The sequence below is a fragment of the Peromyscus eremicus genome, chromosome 7 (genome assembly GCF_949786415.1).
Source record: "Peromyscus eremicus chromosome 7, PerEre_H2_v1, whole genome shotgun sequence".
Classification (NCBI taxonomy): domain Eukaryota; kingdom Metazoa; phylum Chordata; class Mammalia; order Rodentia; family Cricetidae; genus Peromyscus; species Peromyscus eremicus.
Window position 1 is genome coordinate 109,733,318 of NC_081422.1, and position 23,686 is coordinate 109,757,003.

General features: G+C 45.8%; 1 protein-coding gene across 2 annotated transcripts in view; it reads right to left on the reverse strand.

Moving 5' to 3' along the window:
* Tgfbr2 (transforming growth factor beta receptor 2) overlaps positions 1 to 23,686 on the reverse strand; it is a 98,129-nt gene that overhangs the window by 42,929 nt on the left and 31,514 nt on the right. For both annotated transcript variants that reach the window (XM_059268829.1, XM_059268830.1), the window contains 2 exons: positions 5,967 to 6,135; positions 3,996 to 4,186 (listed from right to left, as the gene is read on the reverse strand). In XM_059268829.1, the coding sequence (XP_059124812.1) occupies positions 3,996 to 4,186; positions 5,967 to 6,135 (360 nt within the window). The remainder of the gene's footprint in view (positions 1 to 3,995; positions 4,187 to 5,966; positions 6,136 to 23,686) is intronic.

Sequence of the window (23,686 nt, forward strand, 5' to 3'; positions counted from 1 at the left end):
GGTCCATCAGATCTTGCTCATGGTGGAGTTAAAATGCTGCAGATGCAAACTGACAATTATCTCGGGCTATCTTTACTCCCCTTTAATCACTGTTTGCCACCCACCTGAGAGTCTGACCCAGCATCTTTTGAGGATCAGGTGAAGCCTTTGGAATGAGCTCAGCAGCTAGCAGGCCCCTGGGTTCCGCTAGGCCAGAAGGTAAGAATGGCATCACATAGAGCATGAAATAACCTGGAGAGGTTTCTCTGCTGTGTCAGAACCAGCCAGCTTGGTGTCCCCCAACAATGTATTTACTAAGTCTCGATATTTAACTACCTTTTGTACTACCACTATAAAAGGCTAATGTAACCATTTCCACCATGGAGCATTTTCTCCAGGCCGACCTGAATCTGGTTCCAGATCATGCCCATTCCTACTTGCCTCAGAACAAACAGTCTCATTCCCCTTGGACCAAGAGATGTTATGTTGTGTAGTTTTTTTTTGTTTGTTTGTTTGTTTTTTTTTTTTGTTTTTTTGTCAGCTTAACACATGCAAGAGGCATCTGGGAAGAAGAGACTTTAACTGAGGAATTACCTCCATCAGACTGACCTGTGGGCATGTCTTGATTAATTATTGATGTGCAGTATATATAAAAAGCAGGCTGAGTATAAAGAACAAGCCAAACAGAAGCATTCCTTCATGGCTTCTACTTCAGTTCCTGCCTTGAGGTTCCTGCCATGAGTTCCTGCCCTGGCTTCCCTCAGTGATGAATTAGTGATGAGAAATGTATGACAAACAAAACCCTTTCCTCCGTAAGTTGCTTTTGGTCATGGTCCTTGTCACAGCAACAGAAACCTAACTAGGACAGCTATGTTTTACACAAATGGGCTCTGTGGCAGCTGCTGGGGACTCTGGAGATGCCATCACAACACTAATTCAAAAGCATGGCATGGCCACACTGAGAGAAGGCCATGGAGCTCTGAGCAAGCTTTTTGTGGCAGTAAGGAAGCAGGAAGGCCTGGTCCAGAGCATGATTGCTCCAGTCACTGATCTGAAAGGCCCTGCAAGCCCTTCCACTCTTATTTAACAGTTTCCTGCTGTGATCCTGAGTCAAACCGGGGAACAGCGTGCCTAGTTTGTAATATTATCCAGCAACATAAGGGCTGTGGTTAGCTTTGATTAGAAACCCTAGACTCAGCATGCTCCCTTTGACTGGGGAAGGTATGTGGGGAGAAAAGAGAAGACTGAGAGAAGCACATATTAAAACAAAGCAAGCCTTCCCAGTGTGCTGTGGTGTGGTACCCAGACATCTGGATGCTCTGTTGGCAGGGCCTGGCCAGAACTTAGCTGTAGAACCAGATGCCAGAATAGACCTGAAGCCAGACAACACTCTTAGAATTCTAGCATCAGGGAAGCAAAGACAGAAGGATCCCTGGGGCTCACTGCAGCCTAACCTCCTTGGCAAGTTCTGGGCCATCAAGAGACCTTGTCTCAAATAGCAAGGCTGGCCTGGGGGGTGGCTTGGCAGATAAAGTGCTTAAACTTAAGGACTGGAGTTCAGGTCACGAATAGACTCATAAAAGCTGGGTAGGTTTGGTGCCCACCTGTAATCCTGGCACTTGAGAGGTGGAGCAAGGGGACCAGGAGTTCAAAGTCATTTTCTGCTATATAGTGAGTTCAAAACCAGCCTGGGATACATAAGATTTTATCTAGATAGAAAGGAAGGAAGGAAGAGAGGGATGGGATAAGAAAGGAACTAACAAACTCAACCAAGAGATGATCAGTAGGTGTCTTGCAGGGGGCATGGAGAGATGTCTCAGCAGGCTAAGTGCTTGCTGCACTCAAAGCATGAGGATCCGAGTTTAGATCCCCGAACCCACACAAAAGTCCGCTGCTGTGGCTGTGCCAACCCTCTTGGAATCCTAGTGCTCTAGAAGCGAAGATAGAAGTCCTCAGAGTGAGATGGCTAGCCAGATGAGCCCAGAGGTGAGTTCTGAGTTCAGGGAGAGTCTGCCTGAACATACACAGTAGAAAGTGATAGAGGAAAACAACCAGTGTAAACCTTGGGCCTCTGAATGCAGGTGCACACACAAGTGCACACACGTGTGTAGATATGCATAAACACACACACACACACACACACACACACACGTACCACATACACACATAGAAAAAAACAAAAAAATGAAATAGATAAATGTCTTGCAAAGTTGGCATGCCATCTCCCAGGCACCAGGCCGCTGCTCTTGAAAACATTTTCCTTTCCTACACCGTAGTCAGCACTTCTGTCCCGACACCCACCACATCTTGCCTGATGGATGGCTGTCACCTGGCCATCATAACGCTCCCTCTTCTAATTTGCATTCTGAAGTTAGATGAGTATTGGGTAGGTTCTCAGATCTTGCAGCTAAAGAGATCTTCCGAGCTGGGAAGGAGATGTGCTGAGCGGCAGCTGTGAGAACTGGGCAGTTTCAGGGTATTGCTCCCTATGCTTTAAAGACTTTCTCATCCTCCTCCTCCTTGGCCAGTGCGGAATGCACTGAAGCCCCCAGGCATCTCACAAAGCCTGGCCTTATGGCTGATGGCAGCGTAAGCAAAGATATTAGCTTTTCAACATTTCCAGGCATACCTAGCCTTTTGACATGCTGTCATCTACACAACAAAGCTCACACTGGAGAGCCACACGATCAATCACACACAAAGTAAAATACTAAACAAATTGCAAAAAAAAACCACATTGCACAAAGTTTTATGTAAGTTTATGATATTGCTTTGGTCTGTATTCATAGCTGGATGGATTTCTGACTAGATGACAAAGTCTCTCTGTAATCTGTCCCTTCTTCTGGAGGGTCCAGCATGCATCAGGTAGACAGGTGAAAAGGACCTGCCAATCTTTCTGTCTGTCTGTCTGTCCATTCATCATCCATCCATCCATCCAACCAACCATCCATCCAGAGGTTGGGGCATCTGGAGGTTGAATAATGCAGTAACACCATGCCCTCAGACACTGAAGGCACCCAATATCTATTCTTTAAAGGATTTGTGTCAAGGCCATGGCTATTGATCTTAACCAGAAGACAGAAAACACAAGAGGAAAATAAAAACATTTTAAAAAGCAAAAATAAGAGCCCCAGCAGGAACTCAGTGCCAAAGGCCATGAGGGACTTACTGGGAGTTGCAGAGAGGTACTTTCTGGACTGTGGAGCTGCCGATCCATGGTACACAGTCATCAGGCTCCAGCAACTGGGCTTTTTAAAGGGAGTTTTATTTTATAGAAATAGTAAATGAATAAAAGGAATGTTTTGAAACATCTTGATGTCAAGAGTAATCATTCCTGTAGTCTTGACACTCAGGAGGCTAAGGCAGGAGGATTCCGTATTTGAGGCCAACCTGGGTTGTACATAGTGAATTACAGGCTGACTTGAGCAGCATAGTGACTGTCTAAAGTGAATAAAAGTGAATATAAGTGAATAAATATTCAGATTAATTAATTCATTAATTAAAAATATCTCAGTAGCATACTTGGCTACACTCATTATTTATCTATAATTCCATATAGAACAATATCTTTGTCCAGTCAGCCCAGCCTAATCATGCCCCAAGTAAAAGACCCTGCTTCAAACAGCAAGGTGGATAGCTGCTGAGGAACAATGTCCAAGGTTGGCTTCTGGCACACACACACACACACACACACACACACACACACACACACACTGTGCATATACTTACATGTCTATGCACACACAGAGAGAAAATAAATTTTAAATAATAATAATAATTTGCATTTCTAACAAATGCTCAGTTGCTGTTGCTGCTGCTCTGAGAACAGACCTGGGGAGCCATTGCTCTAGGAGAAAGAAACTACTCTTTCTTTCTCCTAGAGCAGATATCGAGATGAAGCCCAGGGAATTAAATTTGAGAGCTCTATCCCCCGGAGGAAAGGACACACCTCCCAGCATGCTCCAGAGCTCTGCAGCAGGCTCTCCTGGAGGACTCAACCTGAGAGGAGAGCTCACCTTCTGAAAAGATGATGTGGTCATTGCACTCCTCCACGTTGCAGGCACACATGAAGAAAGTCTCACCGGGCCTTTTCTTCTCCTTCATGATACACTTGGGAGAAGCGGAGTCTTCCACCACAAACCCGTGGTAGGTGAGCTTGGGGTCGTGACAAACGGTCTCCAGTGTAATGTTTTCATCATTCTTCCTCCTGGGGTGCAGAGGGTCATTGGGGGAAGAGAGAAGAACAGAAAGAGAGAACGAATGGAGAATCTCTGGATAGAACAGTCAAGTCTGTCCATTCCTCAGGAAGTAGTTTCCACTAACAGCAGTCACTTCCTGTTCTTCAATGTTCTTAAACTGTCCCATACTCTCCTGCATCAACTTTGCTTATCTCCCTTCACGTTTTGCTCATCTCAGAGCCTACTTATGATTATAAATGAGATAGCTCTCCTTGGGGTATCTCTACCTGAAAACTTAAGCATTATCCTTACTGGAATCTTTACACAAAAAAGGTGTGGAAAAGTGGGTTCCTGAGGGCCTGGTTCATTTAAATCTCCCACTCCTGGGGTACTACAGGCTCACATTGTGCCTTCTGCCTCTAGCATATGTGGCAGAGTTGGTGTCCTGTCTAACCAGAGAGTTCGTAAAGAGGAACATGGTGGTAGATTTTTTTTTAATCTTTAGTGTGCATGTGTGTGTGCATATATGTGTATCTGTACACATGTACACATGGGGCCAGAGGTCAACCTCAAGTGCTGTTCTTCAGGAGATGTCCACCTTGATTATTAAGACAGCATCTCTCTGGCCTGGGACTTGCCAATTCAGGGAGGCTGGCTGGCCAGCAAGCCCCGGGCATGCTCTTGTCTCTGCCTCCAGAGTACTGGGATTACAAGTGCATGTCACCACATCTGGCTGTTTCAGGGAATCAAACTTAGATCTTCATGCTTGTATAGCAGGCGCTTTATTGACTAAGCCATTTCTAAAGCCCATGATCTGTTTTCATGTGCTTGCTGGCCACAAGTCACTCTGTGGGGGGGGGGGGGGGACTGGGGGGAGGAGGAGGGGGAGAGAAACAGGGGCACTTCATGCCAATAGCTGGTTCCAAAAACAACATGGGAAGAAAGATCTTAATTGAAATGTAAGTTCCTGAAATTTGAGAAAGGGGCAGGGACAGAAAACAAATAATTAAAATAGTTGAGAGAATGACCTTTCCAGAACAGAAAAGTAGAAATAATTTATGGTATTGGAAACGGATTATCTTTTTGCCATGTATATGTTTGGAGACTAATTTGGCCTAGAGATCAAATGATAAATGGCATGGTGTACATTTTGAGAAATGCACAGGTGATTGGCTCTCCATGTGCATTGTATTTGTTTAAAAATGAATTGATTTAATTTTGTGTGTACCTGTGGGTGTCTGTATGTGCACCATGTGTGTGCTTACTGCAGAGGCCAGAAGAGGGCATCAGAATCCTTAGAAGTGGAATTACAGGAGGTTATGAGCTGCCATGTGGGTGCTGAGAAGTGAACTGAACCACCTGGGAGTTAAGTATTCAAATGCACCAGCCTCTGTGGGGTGGGGGAGCACTTCATATTCAAACCATAATAATAAGGTAAGTATTCTAGAAATCAGATGGGGGGGCATAAATATTGGTATCCACATTTGAGGGACACAAACAGTGACTCTTGCCACGAGCATACATGACTTACAAAGATGGAAAACAAAGTTTATGATTGGAATGTGAAATGTGCCCAATAGGCTCAGGTGTCTGAACACTCGATTTCCAGCTGGTTCATTCTCTGCTCCCTAAATGCTGACACCATGTGACTGTCAGCCATGGCTTCTCTGCCACGATGGACTAGCTCCCCCTTGAGCTGTTAGCCAGAACGGACCCTTCATCCCAAAGCCGCTTTGGTCAGGTGTTTGGTCACAGGGTCATGTAAAGTAATACAAAAGCAAGACTCCCTCTCCCCGAAGGCCCTCTTACCACACAGCCACGCAGACTTCGTGTGGCTTCTCACAGATGGCCGTGATGCTGCAGTTGCTCATGCAGGACTTCTGGTTGTCACAAGTGGATGATCTCACGTCACAAAACTTACACAGTTGCGGAAGCTTGACTGCTCCCCCGTTGTCACTGGTCATCACGTCACTGTTAACTGAGGACAGAGAAAGGAAGAGCAAAGGGTTATCCCTCTCCACACACACCTGATGGCCCGAGCTAGGTCCCAGGGTCCCATGTGAGAAAGCGCAAAGCAACTCCTGAACTGTGCCCTCTGACCTCCACACAAGGGACATGCCATGTGTATGCACCCTCCATAATAAATAAGTAAAAGAAAGAATGTGGAGGAAGGTAATAAAAAAGAAATCCCGTATCAGAATAAAATTCTAAGATTCATACAAGAAGTAATGTGCATTGCATGGGAATGGTGCTAGGGATGCATAGTGGCTTCGGGCTTTGCCCATGATGGACATAAAGCACAAATTCTACAAAAACCTTATCAATGAAGACACAGATTGGCCCACTGCCCTGGTATTCCAAGTTCTTCTGAAGAAAGTTTGTTCTACTGAGATTGGATATGTTGCTCAGTTCCTGGAGTATTTACCTGACTATCAAGAAACTCAGAGTTCCATCCTCAGCACTGTGTAAGCTGGGCATGGAGGTGCTCACCCATGATCAAAGCACTTAGGAAGTAGAGGACAGAAGGTCATAAGTTCAAGGTTATCCTCTGCTGTATAGTGAGGTTGAAGCCAGTCCAGGCTACATGAGACCCTGTCTAAACTAACTAACTAACTAACTAACTAACTAAATAAATAAATAAATAAATAAATAAATAAATAAATACATAAATACATAAAACAGACCAGGGTGAGGGGAACAAAATGGAGGTGGGCATAAGACAGAGGCACTAGAAAAGGGTCATCACCCCAGTGGGCAGAGAGGTCACCACCAAAGTGAAACACCAAGTGGTAGAAGCTGAAGGAAGGATTGAACTGATGGCTCCCATCCTGCCACATCCTCCAAGGTGAGGAATGAAGGGTGAGTGAACTGGGGTGACTGCAGTGGGGGCCTGTGGTCACAGAGGTGGCAGGCCACTAGCAGGTCCTTGAGGTGGAGTCAGTTGTCCACCTAGAGGCAGTGGAGCAGGGGCGGAAGGCACTGGTGGACCCATCCCTTGTGCAAAGGCCCTGACAGTTCTCGAGGTGTAGGCTAGGAACAAGATGGACGGGCTTATGTCTTCCCAGATTCTCACTCCCCACACTTGGCCCGCTCTCTCATGTTCCACCACTGCCCTCTGCCCCTCTCCACTGCCCCTACCCTACGTGGAAAACTGATTGCACCTTAAGGATCCACTAGTGGCCCAGCACCTCTCTGACCACATCTCCTCACACTGTCGCTTGCTCATCCCTTACTCCTTACATTGGAGGCTATGGTAGCCTGTAGGAAAACATTAGTTTAACTTTTAGTCTCTATTTCTACATCTTTGTCACCCTTTTTGGTCTCTGATTAAATGACACCCTTCATCCTAAAATGACCACTAGTGACTACCACAGGATTCTGTTTTACTGTTGGCCAAGCTCTTGGGTCACACACTTCCCTCTAACCTGTCCACCAACGCGGAAGTTCCAGGAGTCTCAGTCTGCCTTGTTTAAACACAGCGTCTCCAGTGCATGATGAGGCACCTGCCGTATAGACAGCATCTACTTCAGTTCCTTTTCTCGCTGCTGGCCAGACACCTGGCAAGCAGCAACTTAAGGAAGGAGGGTTTATTCGGGCTCACATTTTGAGGGGACAGTCCACCACGGTGAGGAAGCACGGCAGCAGACATGGGAGGCGGCTGGTCAGGTTTGTATGCAGTCGGTAAGCAGAGAGGAATGGAGCTTATTAGAAACATGGCTCAGAGTTGATGGAGTAAGACAAACCTGTTACGGATTCAACCAAACAGAGGAGAATCGACTAGTGTTCTCTGTTGCACTGAGATTAGACCCTTGGATTGCAAGTGGCTGTAGGACAGATGCTAGCCCCAGGAACTGGGAAGGGCTTCTCCAAGAGGTCCTCTGGGAGAGGCCTGAGAAGGGCGCCGTGTACTCTCCCTGTGCTCGCTTGTCCTGCCCAGAGGGTACCAGCTTCAGTGCCCCCCAGTCACTCTCCCTGATGTGAGTTTTAGATTTCTGTCCTCAACGTTTCACCCTGTGACCTTTTTTGTTGCTTGGGCACAACACCTGCTTCCTGGGTCTCTAAAAATACAAGCTTATGTTGTTAAGATCTGCTTTCTTGTGGTGACAGTAAACACAGAAGGGAAGAAAGCGAGCCCATTCATCCCTCTCGGTCTCTAGTTCATTTCAGGAAGTATATTTTTAGGTAAGCAGCTATTTTGAAATCCTCAATGTCTCCCAGCCTGTTCTGCTTAGCTAAAAATATAGGCATCAAGAGCCCGGAGCCTTGTTTAAATTTGGTACCAACACAACAATGGATATACTTTTTTCAGCAATGGTTATGTTTGGATCCACTTGTGAAACAATTCATTTGATCCTTTAGATTTCCCTATAAGATAATAAAATAAAGAAACAGAAGACTGAATTTTCTACAGTCAGGTTTATTTTTTTTTTCTTTTCTTGGTATTGGCTCTGTTCTAAAAACACATTATTTGCTGGTTAGGGGGCTCTGGTGGTCTCCTCAACAGATAATCAAATCTTTAGGAGACGGAATCCAGCCTAGCATTTTAAGATCTTAGGGTGTTATCAGCTTTCTCTTTGTGGACAGGGCAGTGTCAACACAGATGGAGAAACAGCAAAGACTTGAGTGGCTTTCGGGTGTCCTGACTGAATGGCTCTGGAGGCTAGCCTGGCCACTGGGTTTCAGATTTTTAGGTTTTTTTTTTCTTGAAGATTGATTTTATTTTTGTGTTAGGTGTGGTGGGCTGAATGAGAATGACCCCCACAGGGTTTTATACTGAAATCCTTGGTTTCCACTGGGTGAAACTGGACCAGTTAGGAGGTTCAGTTCAGTCTGGAGAAACTGGATTAGGAGGTTCACTTCAGTCTGGAGAAACTGGATTAGGAGGTTCACTTCAGTCTGGAGAAACGGGGGGCAGTGGAGGTTTGAAAACTAGCTCATTCCCAGTGTGCTTTCTGGGCCTCCTACTTGTGGATCAAGATGTGAGCTCTCTGCTGTTCCTGCACCATGTCTTTGTTCACCGCCGTGGACTCCGACCCTCTAAAACCATAAGCCGGATTAAACTCTTTCTTTTATAAGTTGCCATGGTCATGTTTTGTCACAGCAACAGAAAAGTCTCTGTGCTCATGTGGCTGTGGGTTACCTTTGGGAGAGTGAGTTGGAGCCCCTCTGGGAATGGAGTTACAGGTGGTTGTGAGATCCCAGGTATGAGTTCTGGGAACTGAACTCCAGCCCTTGCAATTGAACTGTGCACTCCTGACCACTAACCATCTCTCTAGCCCTAGGTCTTGGGAGATTTTGAAGCTACCCAGTTGATTCTGATGAGCAGCGGAGACTAAGATCACCGAGACAGAATTAATGGAAATGGGGGAGTGCACAACAAATGCCGAACAAGCGACTGAGTCTGTGACTCGACCCGGCTGGTAGCCAGCTCAAGTTCTGCTTCCCCCAACACCACATAAACAGAACACATGGGTACATGCCTTTCATCCCAGCACCCTGGAGGTGGAGGCAGGAGGGTCAGAAGTTCAGGATCATCCTTGGTCACACAGGGAGGTTAAGACCAGCATGGGCTCCATTGAGACCCTGTCTCAAAACCAAACCAAAAGCAAAACCTACAAACAGTTACACAATGTATGTGGTGCTGAAGGAAAGCCTCTCAACAACACTGGGAAGAGTTCCCCTGGGAAAACAGCCTGCAAAGACAGGGTTAGCTCATGCTCATCTCCTTTCCCAGGTTGGCCAGTTCTTGGCTAGCAAAGCCTACATGTGGGAGAGAAGTGACAAAAGTCGGGAGTGACACAGTGGCAAGAAAAGCAGATGAGAATGAGGACAGCAGCCCTGCCAGGCGGGTGTGTTGACGGGGGAAGTGCCTGGGTCTGGGGCCTGGAAAACATACCTAACAGGGAAGAAACAGAAGGGGCCATGGAAATACAGAAAAGAATGAAAAGGAAGAAAGAAGGAAGGGAGAGAGGGGAGGAAAATGGGAAGGGAAGGGGAAAGGAGGAGAGAGAGAGAAGGACAGGGAAGGGGAGGGAGAGGAGGGCAAAGAAGGAGAGGGAGAGGAGGATAGAGAAGGGGAGGGAGAGTAAGGCAGGGGAGGGGAGGGGAGGGAGAGGAAGGCAGAGAAGGGGAGGAGCCTAGGACAGCAATGCACACCACTCTTGGTGTATCCCTCTCTCTGCAGCAGTCTGAGCTGACAAGGGCCTAGACATGCACAGATGCAGAATGCATGCTGCCCTCCGAGGAGGCCCAAGGGACAGTATCTCAGTTGAATTTGGGGGGAAGGCAAACAGCACCCCACACCTCACATTTGGAAGCACGGGCATTTGGAGGAGGAGGGCAGTGGGTAAGGGGAATGTGTGCTTGCTCAGTGCACTGTGTGTACTAAAAAATAGGCTGGAGTTACAGCACACCATCTCAATATCTGGCTGGGGGCATGCTTTTTTTTTTTTTTTTTTTTTTTTTACTTTATCCCACCATTACAACAAAGCAAAAGCTACCACTGTCAAGGTTTGCCCAGGATATTTTCTTTCCTCCTCCTTCTCCTTTACTACCTCCTTGGCTTCCTTTTGTAAACTTAACTTGAGGCACGTCTGCTACAACTCACCCCACCCAGTAATAGCTGTTATAGCTGAGAGAGGACATGCCCACTTTAACAATAACATCAGTCCCCAGAAGCCCATAAACCTCAGACTTTTCTTTAGGCCAACATCCTCTTTCCTCTATGTGACAGCAGCCCTCGGGGCCTTTGTGAAACTGTGTAGTCAGACAGATATGTTCAGACTACAACACTGTTCACCATCTGTGTGGGGCTCAAGTTCTGATAAAAGCTTTATGAACTCACTCTGGGATAGGGAGCAGAGAAACATCAGCTTTGACTCATGTTTCAAGAGGTCCACAGATGCCTGGCAGCCTGTAAGCAACAAGTGAAGCATCCCAAGCCTCTCTCTGTGTCCTCAAGTATCCCGAAAGACCTGGTAAGCTCATGAGGATGGGTGGAGACAGTCATACTGGCCATCTCAGTCCATAGGAAGAAACTACACCAGCCACGCCCTTTAGCATCAGGCAGTAATTCCTTATGTTTAATCTGTGATATGTCAGGAGCCAAATGGATTATAATGCAAGGAAATGCATCTAGAGAAACAGCTCAGAACAAAGATATAATTCTAAAACCCCCAAGAAACTTCTGGCCTGAGGAGATCAAATGTCAGTCCCCAGGCCCTGTGTAAAAACACAAAACAATACAACAACAACAAAAACTATGCATGGTGGCATACAGCTGTCATTCTGGTGCTGGAAGGCAGTGACAGGTGGAATCCTGGGGCTCCCTGGCCAACCAACTTAGCCTAATTGGCGAGATCCAGAAAGATGAGAGACCTCACTTCTTAAATAAAGCAAACTGGGCCTGAATAACAATACTCAGGGTTATCCTCTGGCCTGAACACGCGCGCACACACACACACACACACACAAACACACACTACATGTGTCTACCTACATATGCCTATATACCTCCTATGTGCACACACTAAAAAAAAAAAAAAAAAAACCACCATCACCAAGACAACGTAACTTACTCTTCAACAACCTCTAACCAAAATTCAAAATGCCTTCCAATCCGATAGCTGAATTACTCTCCGGTGTTTAGTTAAACAGTCTAATATTAAGGCAACACATTTTAATTGCTACAGATCCACTTATTAGCAGCTGGCCATCCTTAGGGAGTTTTCTACCCTTAGCAGTCAAATTAATTATTCAAAATTTTCTCGAAAAAAGAAGTTCCAGTAAGAGGCTCTCTCACCTAGAAAGCCTCACTCTGGCCTGCAAACAGGGACAGCTGTCACAGCATGTGACAGACTCACAAGGCCCACCACATTTCACTTCTCTTCCAACAAGCCCTTGAGTAATAGCAAAACCTTCACCCAAGGTTACACCATCATACTCTCATATTTTCCCCAAACTCGTTGCCTGAGGCACTAGGTTCTGACCCTGAATGGCGGCATTGACTTCTAGAATAGTCCTGTTGTCTAAGAGTCTATGGTGAGCAGCCTAAGAAGGAGTCAGATTTTTCAGTTAGGAGTAAGATTTCTTGGTCCATGTCTTTGAAATGGTGTCTACCAGTGGCCTGAAAGGCTGGGGGAAATCAGGATTTCACCAAGACTGCTTAACATTTTGCCAGACATGTGTTCATGTAACTGAACTTGGTTCTCTTTATTTATTATAATTGTGTATGTGAGGGGGGGCACAGCATGTCCTAGCATGGGCACAGGATAACTTTGTAGACTTAGTTCTCTCTTCCAGTTCTTCACGGGTCTCCAGGATCCAGCTATGATCTTCGGGTTTGTACAAGGACTTATATCCGATGATCCATTTCAACAGCCCTATTCATTCATATAACTCTGAATTCATGCACTCCCCTACTATGGGCCCAGTTTGGGGAGAACCTGACAGCTCATTTACTCCAAAGACGCCTGTGATCTCTGGCTCAGTGCTGTATATTTCAGAATATCATTGCCATTGATGCAGTTAAAGAAAGGCGAAGCGTCTCAAAGAATAACTCGCACCAAGCCATGAATAGAATTCACTATGCCTTGAAGCTGTGCTTGTCAAATATTAATATGCATAGGAAGCCCTCCAGGGAAATATTGAATCTGCAGGTGTAGGGAGTGCACCCGCTCACAGAGCTGTAGGAGCTGGTGCATCAGACATTTTTAGGGTAGACTGGAGGGATGGAAACCAGACAGGAGCTCATGCTCAAGTTTCTGGGCAGAGTTCTTCCCCAGGAAACCACAGTGTTCACTCTTCTAGTGTGTAACCGAGTCACATGATGGAGGGCAAGCTCCTGTAGTTAAAACCAACTGACTCCAGCTGCCAATCGCATCTGCAAAATAGCCTCATGACAGCACCAAGACTAAGGTTTCATTTAAAGCTGAATGGGAAATGGGGGACTAAAGCTTGGTCATTAAAGGGCTTGACTAGCAAGCATAGGACTTAAAGTTAGTCCCCAGACCCCATGATTTAAACAAAACAACAACAACAACAAACCCAAAAAAAACAACAAAGAAAGAAAGAAAGAAAGAAAGGAAGGGAGGAAGGGAGGAAGGAAAGAAGAAGGAAAGGGAAGGAAGGAAGGAAGGAAGGAAGGAAGGAAGGAAGGAAGGAAGGAAGGAAGGAAGGAAGAAAAACGTGGGCAGGGCAGTGCACTGGGGAGGTGGAGGCAGGCATATTCATGGAGCCTGCTAGCCAGTCAGTCTGGCTTATTTGGCAAGCTCCAAACTAGTGAGGGGTGAGGGACCCTATCTCAAACAATAATTTTTTTTAATGTCGGTCTGTCATCTGAGGAATGACACCTTAAGTTGTGTTCTGGCTTACACACACACACACACACACACACACAGGAAGTTCTCCTCTGGGGTAGAAGATCATTGTAGGCAGCATGGAGACTCGCCATTTTCCCCTTTCTCTGTGGATTTTAGAGCTGACAAAATGGAAGGCTGATTCCTTGCATTTCACAGGCGTGTCTCCTCTCACAGATCTTTCCATCTGCTTTTCTCTTGAGCTCGGCCTCTTTAAGTGATCCCAGGCCCAGAGGCCAGCTCACCATCTGGCCCCACACTGAAAGACTCACTCTTCGGATGGATTTTAATTGCAGCTGGCACTTCAGAGTCAGACACCCAGGCCACCATCCGGCAGACAGCGATGTGGTTTGCAATGCAGGCAGCTAACACCCACGGCTCAGGAGACCAGGTGGGACCAGGCCACTGGCCAGTCACATGACCTCGCACTCAGAGCAAAGAAGCAAGTCAGTGGGAATCAAAAACTCCCTTTTCTACCCACTATGGTGGCCAGTTACTGCAGTCCATCCAACAAATGCAAAAATGCTTCCTCATTGAGTTTTAGGGTTTTTTTTTGTTTGTTTGTTTTTAAATGTGTTTGACTCCATTTCCCTGTGTAATTAAAATAGTTTGATGTGGGAGAGTGGAGCATGTTTCTTCAGGTGGCAGTGTCCTGTGATTATTAGGCAGCTATTACTTAGCTTACTGGGAAACCATGGAGGCGGCAGGAAGGTACCAGTGGCCAGAGGTATCCGTTCACCTTCTTGCACAACTGATTTGTAGTCATAGTAGTTTATTAAGAAGGCCGGGTCATAGCACTTTATTAAGTAACAGCTCAGTGAGTAAAGTGTTTGCTTTGCAAAACATGGGGACCTGAGTTCAACCTCAAGTCCCATGTAAAAAGGCAGAGCATAACAGCACACTTCTGATCCCAGTGCTGGGAGGCAAAGGCAGGAAGACGCCTGGGACTTGCTGGCAGCCAGCAAAGCCTACTGGGTGATCTGCAGCCAGCAAAGCCTACTGGGTGATCTGCAGCCAGCAAAGCCTACTGGGTGATCTGCAGCCAGCAAAGCCTACTGGGTGATCTGCAGCCAGCATAGCCAGCCTAGTGGGTGATCTGCAGGCCAATGAGAGACCCTGTCTTAAAAAAAGCTGAATGGCGTTCTTTCAGAATGTGGCCCAGAGTTATCTTCTGCTCCCAATATACATACATGAACATGTATGTATACACATGCAAAATACTTTATTAACACTTTGTTAAACCCTTTCAAGGATGACAGTTAATGCTCTAAAATCTATTTGAAATGCTAGTGCCTTATGTTTCCAGCGTTGTAAGTGAAACAATCTCAATGAATAATGCAAGAATCAAGGGTCATTAAAAACGAGTGGCCCAGCCCCCTGGGGCTGCTCCTCTCTCCTGTTGCTGTGAAAGGGAAAGGTTTTAGTAGCAGCTCATGTTCCTGCCATCAGAGAGGAAGGACTTAAAGCCTCGGAACTACATAACTAAGAGAGAAACTCAGGCTACAGTGGGCACTGACCTCACTTGCCCTGTTTTGGCAAAGATCATCCAAGTCTGGCATGGTGTGGCTCATGCTTATGTTACCAACTTAAGAGGTTGAAGTAGGAGGATTGCTGTGAACTTGAAGACAGCCTGAGCTACATAGTAAGTTCCAGGCTAGCCTGGGCTATAGGTTGAGACCTTATTTCAATTTTTTTTTTTTTTTTTAAGGAGAGTGAGAGAAAGAGAGAGGGGAGCAGAAGGAAGGAAATGGAAGATGGGGAGGAAAATTGGAAGGGGGCATTGAAGGAATGGAGGGAGAAAGAAAGAGAGAGAGAGAAAGAGAAAGAGGGAGGGAACGAGGGAGGGAGGGAGGGAGGGAGGGAGACAGAAAGAGAAAGAATAAGCAAGAAAGAGGGAAAGCAAGATGAAGAAAGAAAAGATGAGCAAGTCACATCCCACAATGAGCTGGCCAAGGTGTGGGGCAGAAACACCCTCACAGAGTGGGTGTAGGCCTGTACTCCTGGCGAGTTGACAGTATCTATGAAAAGAGCAAATGCAAATAGCCTCTCACCTGGCTCTTTCACTTCTAGGCATGTGTTCCACTCACTGACAGTTTCAATGCAACATCAGCATGTACAAGGCCCCCACAAACAACACAGTAGAGTGGACCAAAAGCAGGAGACAGCTCTGTCTTTGTAAGTTGGCACTGCCCAAGCTACAGCACTCAGGGAAAGAAGCAAGATGCAGACAGGGGGACAGAGTGGACACCTGGGCTGGACAGCTTCTGCTGCCCTGGGGATGTGCTCTCCACCCCCACTTCCTGCCTCTCTGCTGCAGGAGGCTGCTCTTCATTGGACTATGCTCACTTGTTGGGTATCCTCAAGCTTTCTGGAAGTTTGGCCAATGAGGAGACCCAGTAACTTTACCCAGAGGCAAAGGCAAGTTCTTTTGGAGCATCCTTGCCTAGCTCCATCCCTGGGCAATGGTCCCCAGGTGGCTGAGTCTCTCACCTGAAGGTCATACTGATACTTTAGGGTTGTCCACTACTCACAGTATTGACTGTGGGCAAAAATCAGAGTTACAGAATGCAAGAAGACTGGAAGGGAAAAGGGAAAAGCCCCAATAGAAGTGGACTAACAAAAGCAGACGCCCAGATCGTATCCATCTCAAAAGCACAGTTCATTAGTTGTCTGTAGAGAAATTTGTATAAACTCTATGCCTGGTTTAAAATGTCCAAGTTCAAGGCTGATGAATACATCACTTGTAAACCATCTTCCTGTGGCTCCAGCTAAAATACACTACAATACAGGCTACTGGAAAGGGGCTCAGTAGAGGGGCAGTTGCTTCTGCATGTGCACCCAGGCTTATGGGACTGCTTCTACCAAGAGAATTTGGCTGGGAGGGTTTCAGGAACTTCCATTAATAGCTCATGAATTTAATAGTCTCTGCAGCTCTTTCAAGAAAAGCACATAAACACAAATTTGTATTCACCAAGCAAGTAAATTTAGGGATTAAGGAATAATTATCTGTATTTCAGATGGATTAATCCAATAGGTACTTTAGGGGAAACCCTGGCTGTCCCTGAAGATTTTTAAAAATATATTTGACAAGGACATTTTAAAGAAGCCATTTATAAAATAAAACAAACTAGGTGAACGGAAAAGTGATCATTTTCTTTTAAGTCCCAAACATCAAATAACTGAACTGGAGTTTCATTTCCCTCCTTCCTTGTTTAGAACCCAAGCAACTCCAAGACCTCTGCAGTACAGTTTCCTGGCTTTCCCTTGGTATGGAAAATGAAGGGATTTAGATTATCTGGGCATTTGAGGAGAATCTTTCTCTCTCTCTCTCTTTCTTCTTCTTCTTCTTCTTCTTCTTCTTCTTCTTCTTCTTCTTCTTCTTCTTCTTCTTCCTTCTCTCTCTCTCTCTCTCTCTCTCTCTCTCTCTCTCTCTCTCTCTCTCTCTCCCTCCTTTTGGTGTCATAGGTTCCCAAATCAGGACACCATAATGGGGAAAATACTAAACATTTAAAACAACTCTTAAGGTGGATGATTCCTAAGGTATGACCATCAATACTGACCTTTGGCCTTTATACACACACACACACACACACACACACACACACACACACAGTGAGAGACAGAGAGGCAGAGAGAGACAGAGAGAAGTTTTAAAAAATGACTCTTAGGAGTGTAGCTTGTAGCTTGTTCCGTAGGTGCTAGGGATTTGAATCATGTCCTCATGCTTGCCCACAGCTCTCTTATGTACTAGACTAAATTCCAAGCCTAACGGTGGGATTCTTAGACAAGAGATCGGTCCTTGGTCATCATCTCACTTTCTTTAGAAGACGATTATAGTAGAGCAGCACAGTGAATGAAGCCCAGGCACTCTGAGGACAAAGAGTCGCTCTAATTTTCTTTAGGTTCCCATGCTAAAACATTGAATAAAAGCAACTTAGGGAGGAAAGGGTTTATTTCATCTTATACTTCCAGGCCACAGTCATCACTGAGGGAAGTTGGGAGAGAACTCCAAGCACAAGTGTGAAGGCAGGCCTGTTTGCTATTCCGTGCAGCATTGACTCTGACTGGAGAACTCACTCATATCAGAAACCATGGAGGATGCTGCATGATGTTTTACACAGGCTCATGCCTAGGGATGTTGTCATCCACAGTGGGCTGGGCCCTCCAGCACTAATTAATAGCAAGACAATCTCCCAGAAGCATGCCCACAGACCAACCTGATCTAGGTAGTTACTCAACCAGGCTTTCCTCTCAGATGGCTCTAGTCTGTGTCAACTCCACAAAGTTAACTATACCTAGAGTGATTTCATGCTCAGCCTTGGACTTCCTGTGGGGCCATGGACAGCATCCACTCAATTTCCTGCAGCCTCTATTTCCTGAGCAATGACAAGGCACCTTTCAGGGTTCAGATGGAGAACACACAAGAAGAATGTGTGAGAAGGCTCTAAGCATGCCTCAGCCCTCTCTTTGGGTAAGTAATGCTCCATACAACAGTCCCTCCATGAGGGAAATTATAGGAAAAAAATGACAAGAGGGGGCTGGCTGGAGAGATGGCTCTGTGATTAAGATCATTTGTTCTTGAAGCAGACCCAGGTTCGATTCCTAGCATCTACAAGATGGTTCACAATCATTTGTAACTCCAGTCCAGAAGATCTGATGCCCTCTTCTGACCTTCTCTTACCTCCACAGGCACAAGCATGCACATGTTACACTTACATACATGCTGCAAAATACTCATACTAATGAAAACAAATAAATCAAAAAAGAATTAAAAAAGAATGACAAGATAATGAAGAGCATGGTAAATCTGTCACTGTGTGTTAATGGAAGGCAGCAGTTTAAGGACCCTGACAAATGTTTCTGGAAATTTGAGTGGACAGACAATGGCGGCATAGTATGTTCTATTACTACTGTACTTCAAAACATTCAACAGGTAAAATAAAACCATAAATTATAAAGATTCTTCCCAGGTTCAACAGAGAGATGTGCTCAGATGGATTTCAAATGAATCTCCTTCAGTAAAATTGGCCATCCACCACAGGAGGAGCTGAGACAAGACACCTAGCAACAGCCCAGTGAACCTTGCTGCTGTAGACTGTAGCAGGGTAGAGTGTCTGAGCTTGGAGAGGAAGGGGGCTCTGAGCTTAGAGGGGAGGGGGTGGCTGAGCTTGGAGGGGAGGGGTCTTTGAGGTTAGCAGATTCATGAAAGTTTTAGATAGAATATAAAATCATAATTTAGGAAACTAATCCTGTGGTCCCACCCTGTCTAGGGGCAGCATAGGGGAAGTTCTAGATAGAACGTAAGGCACATCTGGCCCTTCTACAAGGGGCGGCCTCTGTGTTCTAATAAGTATGTGCAAGGGCTTTTAAACAACCCTTCTAGAACCAAAGCAACTGTTTTGAACTGTGCGCAGGTTGTGACACAGCTCAGCAGTGAAGCATCCACCGCACACACACATGAGGTCCTGAGTACAGTCCCTAGATGCATTTGTCGTCTGTTTGTTTAGATTGTTCACAACCAGCTTGGAACTGACAACTTAAGAGCCATGATCGTGAGGTCCTCTACTGACTTCTCGAACACTTACCAGGTGAGAACTGATCTGCTTGGTAACATGCTCATTAGAATGTTGATAATGTAAACAGGACAAGGCAACAATGCACCTTTAAACTGTGGGGTTCTGAAATACTGAAGTGAAGTTATACTGTGTTCAGCTTTCTTAAAGAAAGGCTTAGATTCACAGCCACCGAGAGACTTGGAAAGAATGCAGGTGACAGACGTAGTAGAACATCTTCGGGCATCCAGGTAAGAGGGGTTCTGCTCATCCAGACAGACAGAAAACAACTCCCTATTCTCTCCTCGAGCCATTTCCTTGTATGAAGGCTAACTGAATAATACTGCCTTCTGATTTGCTCTGGAGGAGAGAGGGGCAGCCTGGAACTATAAGCAAGCTAAAGTAGAAAAGGCTCCGAACCGGGCTTTGGGTGCTTGAGCAATCGGCCACTCAACTTTCTGTGTCTTTTCATGAACCAAACAGGTCAGTTGTCTATGAGGATCTTTAAGGTCTATTTATTTTGGACAACATTTTCAATTCAACTCCCAAGAGCTAGGAAAGGTAAGTGTTTCAGCCCCAGCCAAACAGAATAGGATGCTGTGGATTAGCCTGTAAGAAAAGGGAGCTGGGGAGAGGACTCAGTGGGTAATTGTGCCATGCAAATATAAGGACCTGAGTTTGATCGCTAAAACCCACATAAAAAGGGCAAGTGTGGTGGTGCTGGTTTATAATCCCAGTCCTGGGGAAGCAGAGACAGCAGGTCCCCAGGGCTTGCTGGCCAGCCAGCCTACTGAAGCAGTAAGCCCGGGACTCACAAAACGACGTGAAGCAGGCAAGATGGCTCCACAGATAAAGACGTTTGCTACCAGGCCTGACACCTAGAGTTCAGTGGCTGAGACCCATGTGGTACAAGGAGAGAGCGAATTCCCAAAGCTGTCCTCTGCCCTCTACTCAGGAGAGCACATACATGCTCACACTAACTCACGCACGTACATAGAGGAGAAGAAGGGAGGCCATGGAGCCCAAGTGAGTCCTTGTATGTTGTTGTGTTTCCTTTATTCGTTGCATAGACTCCCTCTCTACAACGTCCACACCCCCACCCAAGGCTCACATACAAACTGAATCACTGCAACTGAGCATGCTCTCAAGACTAAACTCACAATGTCATTTGGGTATCATGAGTTCAGAGGAAGGGAAATTCTTCCAAGTGACAAAGGACCACTTTCCACACAGAGGCTGTAGGCATTTCCTCTGGTTTTGTTTTGTTATTTATTTATTTATTTATTTATTTATTTATTTATTTATTTATTTATTTGTGTGTGTGTGTGTGTGTGTGTGTGTGTGTGTGTGTGTGTGTGTGTGTGTGTGTGTTTTGTTTAGTTTTTGTTTTTCCAGGGCAAAGGAGGACGCTCCAGTTTAGAGTCAGTCATTTAGTGAGAATTTCAAACACCCTCAGTCTTAGAAGTGCCAGCGTCCACTTGATGCCGTCTGGCCTCAGCTTGAATGTTAAAGAGTGATGAAGCCAGGGGTGATTGCACATAAACATCTAGTTCATAATCAATGAGTTGATTACGTTTGACGAGCGTCTGCAGAACACTGATGTCTGCTCTCTTGTTTCCCAGAGGCGGGGGTTGTGGTTTAGCAACTTGCTCAAGTTGGCCCAGACAACCAGTTGTAAGCATCCTGAGGAAGGACTGTCCACTCCTGGGAAATGATGGTTATTCCAGCCCTGGTTCTACTATCTGATATGGGCTCGATATATTTTTAGTATTAAATTCTAGATTCTGTTTTTTTTTTTTTTTAATATTTATTTACTGTGTGTGTCCACGTGTGGACCTGCATGCCATAGTGCTAACGCAGCTGTGAGATTTGGTTTTCTTCTTCCATCATGTAGGCTGACTCCAGGAACAGGCTAGGCAGCAAGCAGCTTTACCCACTGAGCCATCTTACCCAGCCATCCCATTTTTGTTGTTATTGTTGTCTTCCTTTGCTTTGTCTGACACAGGGTCTCATGTAGTTCAGGCTGGCCTTGAACACACTATAGAGCAAGGATGACCTTCAACTTCTATTCCTCCTGCCTCCACCCCCAGAGAGCTGGAGTCCCCGGCTGGTGTGCCACTGCTTACACCCAGTTTCCAGCAGTTCTGGACTCTCAGAGCTCTATGTGTGCTGGGGATGCCTTCTAGCCACTGGGCCACATCCCCAGCCCGGCCAACAAATACCAGTGCAAGTACAAGTCAAAACTGCAGGCGGCGGCGCACGCCTTTAATCCCAGCACTCAGAAGGCAGAGGATGGCGGATCTCTGTGAGTTCAAAGCCAGCCTGGTCTACAGAGCGAGATCCAGAACAGCCAGGGCTACACAGAGAAACCCTGTCTCTAAAAACAAAATAAAAACCAAACCAAACCAAACAAACAAAAACCCCCACAGACTCTTGCTCTTTCTGCACAATCGTTCCCATAGGCCCAAGCACATCCTTTCTGTTCCCCTTCCCCTAATAAACTCTTACAGTGGAAAAAAAACAGTCAAAACTGAACGTGAATCCCATTCTTGAATACCACGTAGCCAAGCTGCTCTCCCTCGTCTCAACGCAAATCAAAGTCCAGAGATGCGGTCCTTTCTCAGGAAATGAAAGCAAAATCAGTTCTTTGTGCGGCCCTGGTGTGGTTTTAAGACAATGGCCATTTCCAACAGTCAAATCTGCTTGACAGGCTGGCCTTGGAAGACAGCCTGTGAGTTCAGATCCACCTCGGTTTCTGAGATAACACTGGGCCCTTTGGAACCTTCCCCTGTGTGGTTTCTAAGCAGAGGAAGTGAAAGGAAAAAGAACCAAGTCTCCAGCATTGTTCAGACGTCAAGAAAAGACAACAAAGGGCAGGAAATTTGAAATGAAATCTGAGAATCTGCCCTTAAATTGGGTGATTTTCTTGTTTTCTCACAGAGTGCTTAGATGAGAAAGTGTGAGCTGATGGCTGCCTTCCCTGGGCATTACTCATTGTCCTGACAGGAAGATGATTTGCAGCATACAGCATAAAGGTCTCTCTGAGGGAAGCAAGTGTGACTTGCAGGAGGGTGCCCTCCAACAGGAATACTCAGCTACTCACCCCCACCCACCACAAACAAAACAAAGTAAAACAGCAACGACCCAGGAGGATTCCACTAAAGCTGCTGTTTTAGCTCATTTGAGCTGTGGTGGCAAAGTACCCGAGGCTGGCTCATTTATTAAGAATAGAAACGGTGCCAGGCGGCGGGGGCACACACCTTTAATCCCAGCACTCGGGAGACAGAGCCAGTCGGATCTCTGTGAGTTCCAGGCCAGCCTGGTCTACAGAGGGAGATCCAGCACAGGCACCAAAACTACACAGAGAAACCCTGTCTTGAAAAAACAAAAAACAAAAAACAACAACAAAGAATAGAAATGTTTATGCAGGCGCCTGTGTGCTTATAAATGTGTGTTCACGTGTGTGTAGCCACATGTATGAAGGACAGAGGACAATCCTGGTGGTTGTTCCTCAGATGACACCCCCACACACACTTATTTGTGACAAGGTTTCTCACTGGCCTGAAGCTCACCTATTTGGCTAGGCTGGCTGGATGATGGGCCCCAGAAAGTCACCTGTTTCTGCCTCAATGCTAGAATTCCATCACACCCAGGTTTTTAGTTGTTTTAACATGGGTTCTGAGGATTGAACTCAGGACCTCAGGACCTCATGCTTGCATGTCAAACACTTTATCCATCAACTGAGCTACCACCCCAGCTCTGCTTCAGACCTCTAAAGAAGCCTTTTTATGGAAGCTCTACCATCAACTTAACTTTGACCTTTTCACTTTGACCCTCATTCAGACAACTTGCTCAGGAAACCTACCTCATGCTGGAGAGAGGGCTGCCCTTGGGGCTGGAGGTGACTAAGGAATGTATTTGGGTAGGAAGTGTTCTATCAACTTTAACTTAATCGTGTTCTCATCCAGACCAGTCAGGCCACCTGGATCCCAGTTCTTGAGAAGTCCTTTGTAAAAACACGCACCAATACATGCAAAAGAAGTGACTATCGGAAGCCATAGAGAGTGAGCTGAAGGCAGGAGGTGACAAGCCACAGCTTTGGGGCGCACATCCTGTTTTCCCTTCCACTGCAGTGTTCTCACTTCCAAGACTCCCCTCTTTGTGCCTTGATTCCAACCTCTGCTCAAATATAACCTTACCACATAGGCTGCTTTTACTTTAAATTCTTGTGCTTATGTTGTATGTGTGTACAGATATTCTCCTGTGTATACAGATATTCTCTTGTGTGTAAGATAGTCTCCTGTGTGTAAGATATTCTCTTGTGTGTAAGATATTCTCCTGTGTGTACAGATATTCTCCTGTGTGTACAGATATTCTCCTGTGTGTACAGATATTCTCCTGTGTATACAGATATTCTCTTGTGTGTAAGATATTCTCCTGTGTGTACAGATATTCTCCTGTGTGTACAGATATTCTCCTGTGTGTACAGATATTCTCCTGTGTGTACAGATATTCTCCTGTGTATACAGATATTCTCATGTGTGTACAGATATTCTCCTGTGTACAGATATTCTCATGTGTGTAAGATATTCTCATGTGTGCACAGATATTCTCCTGTGTG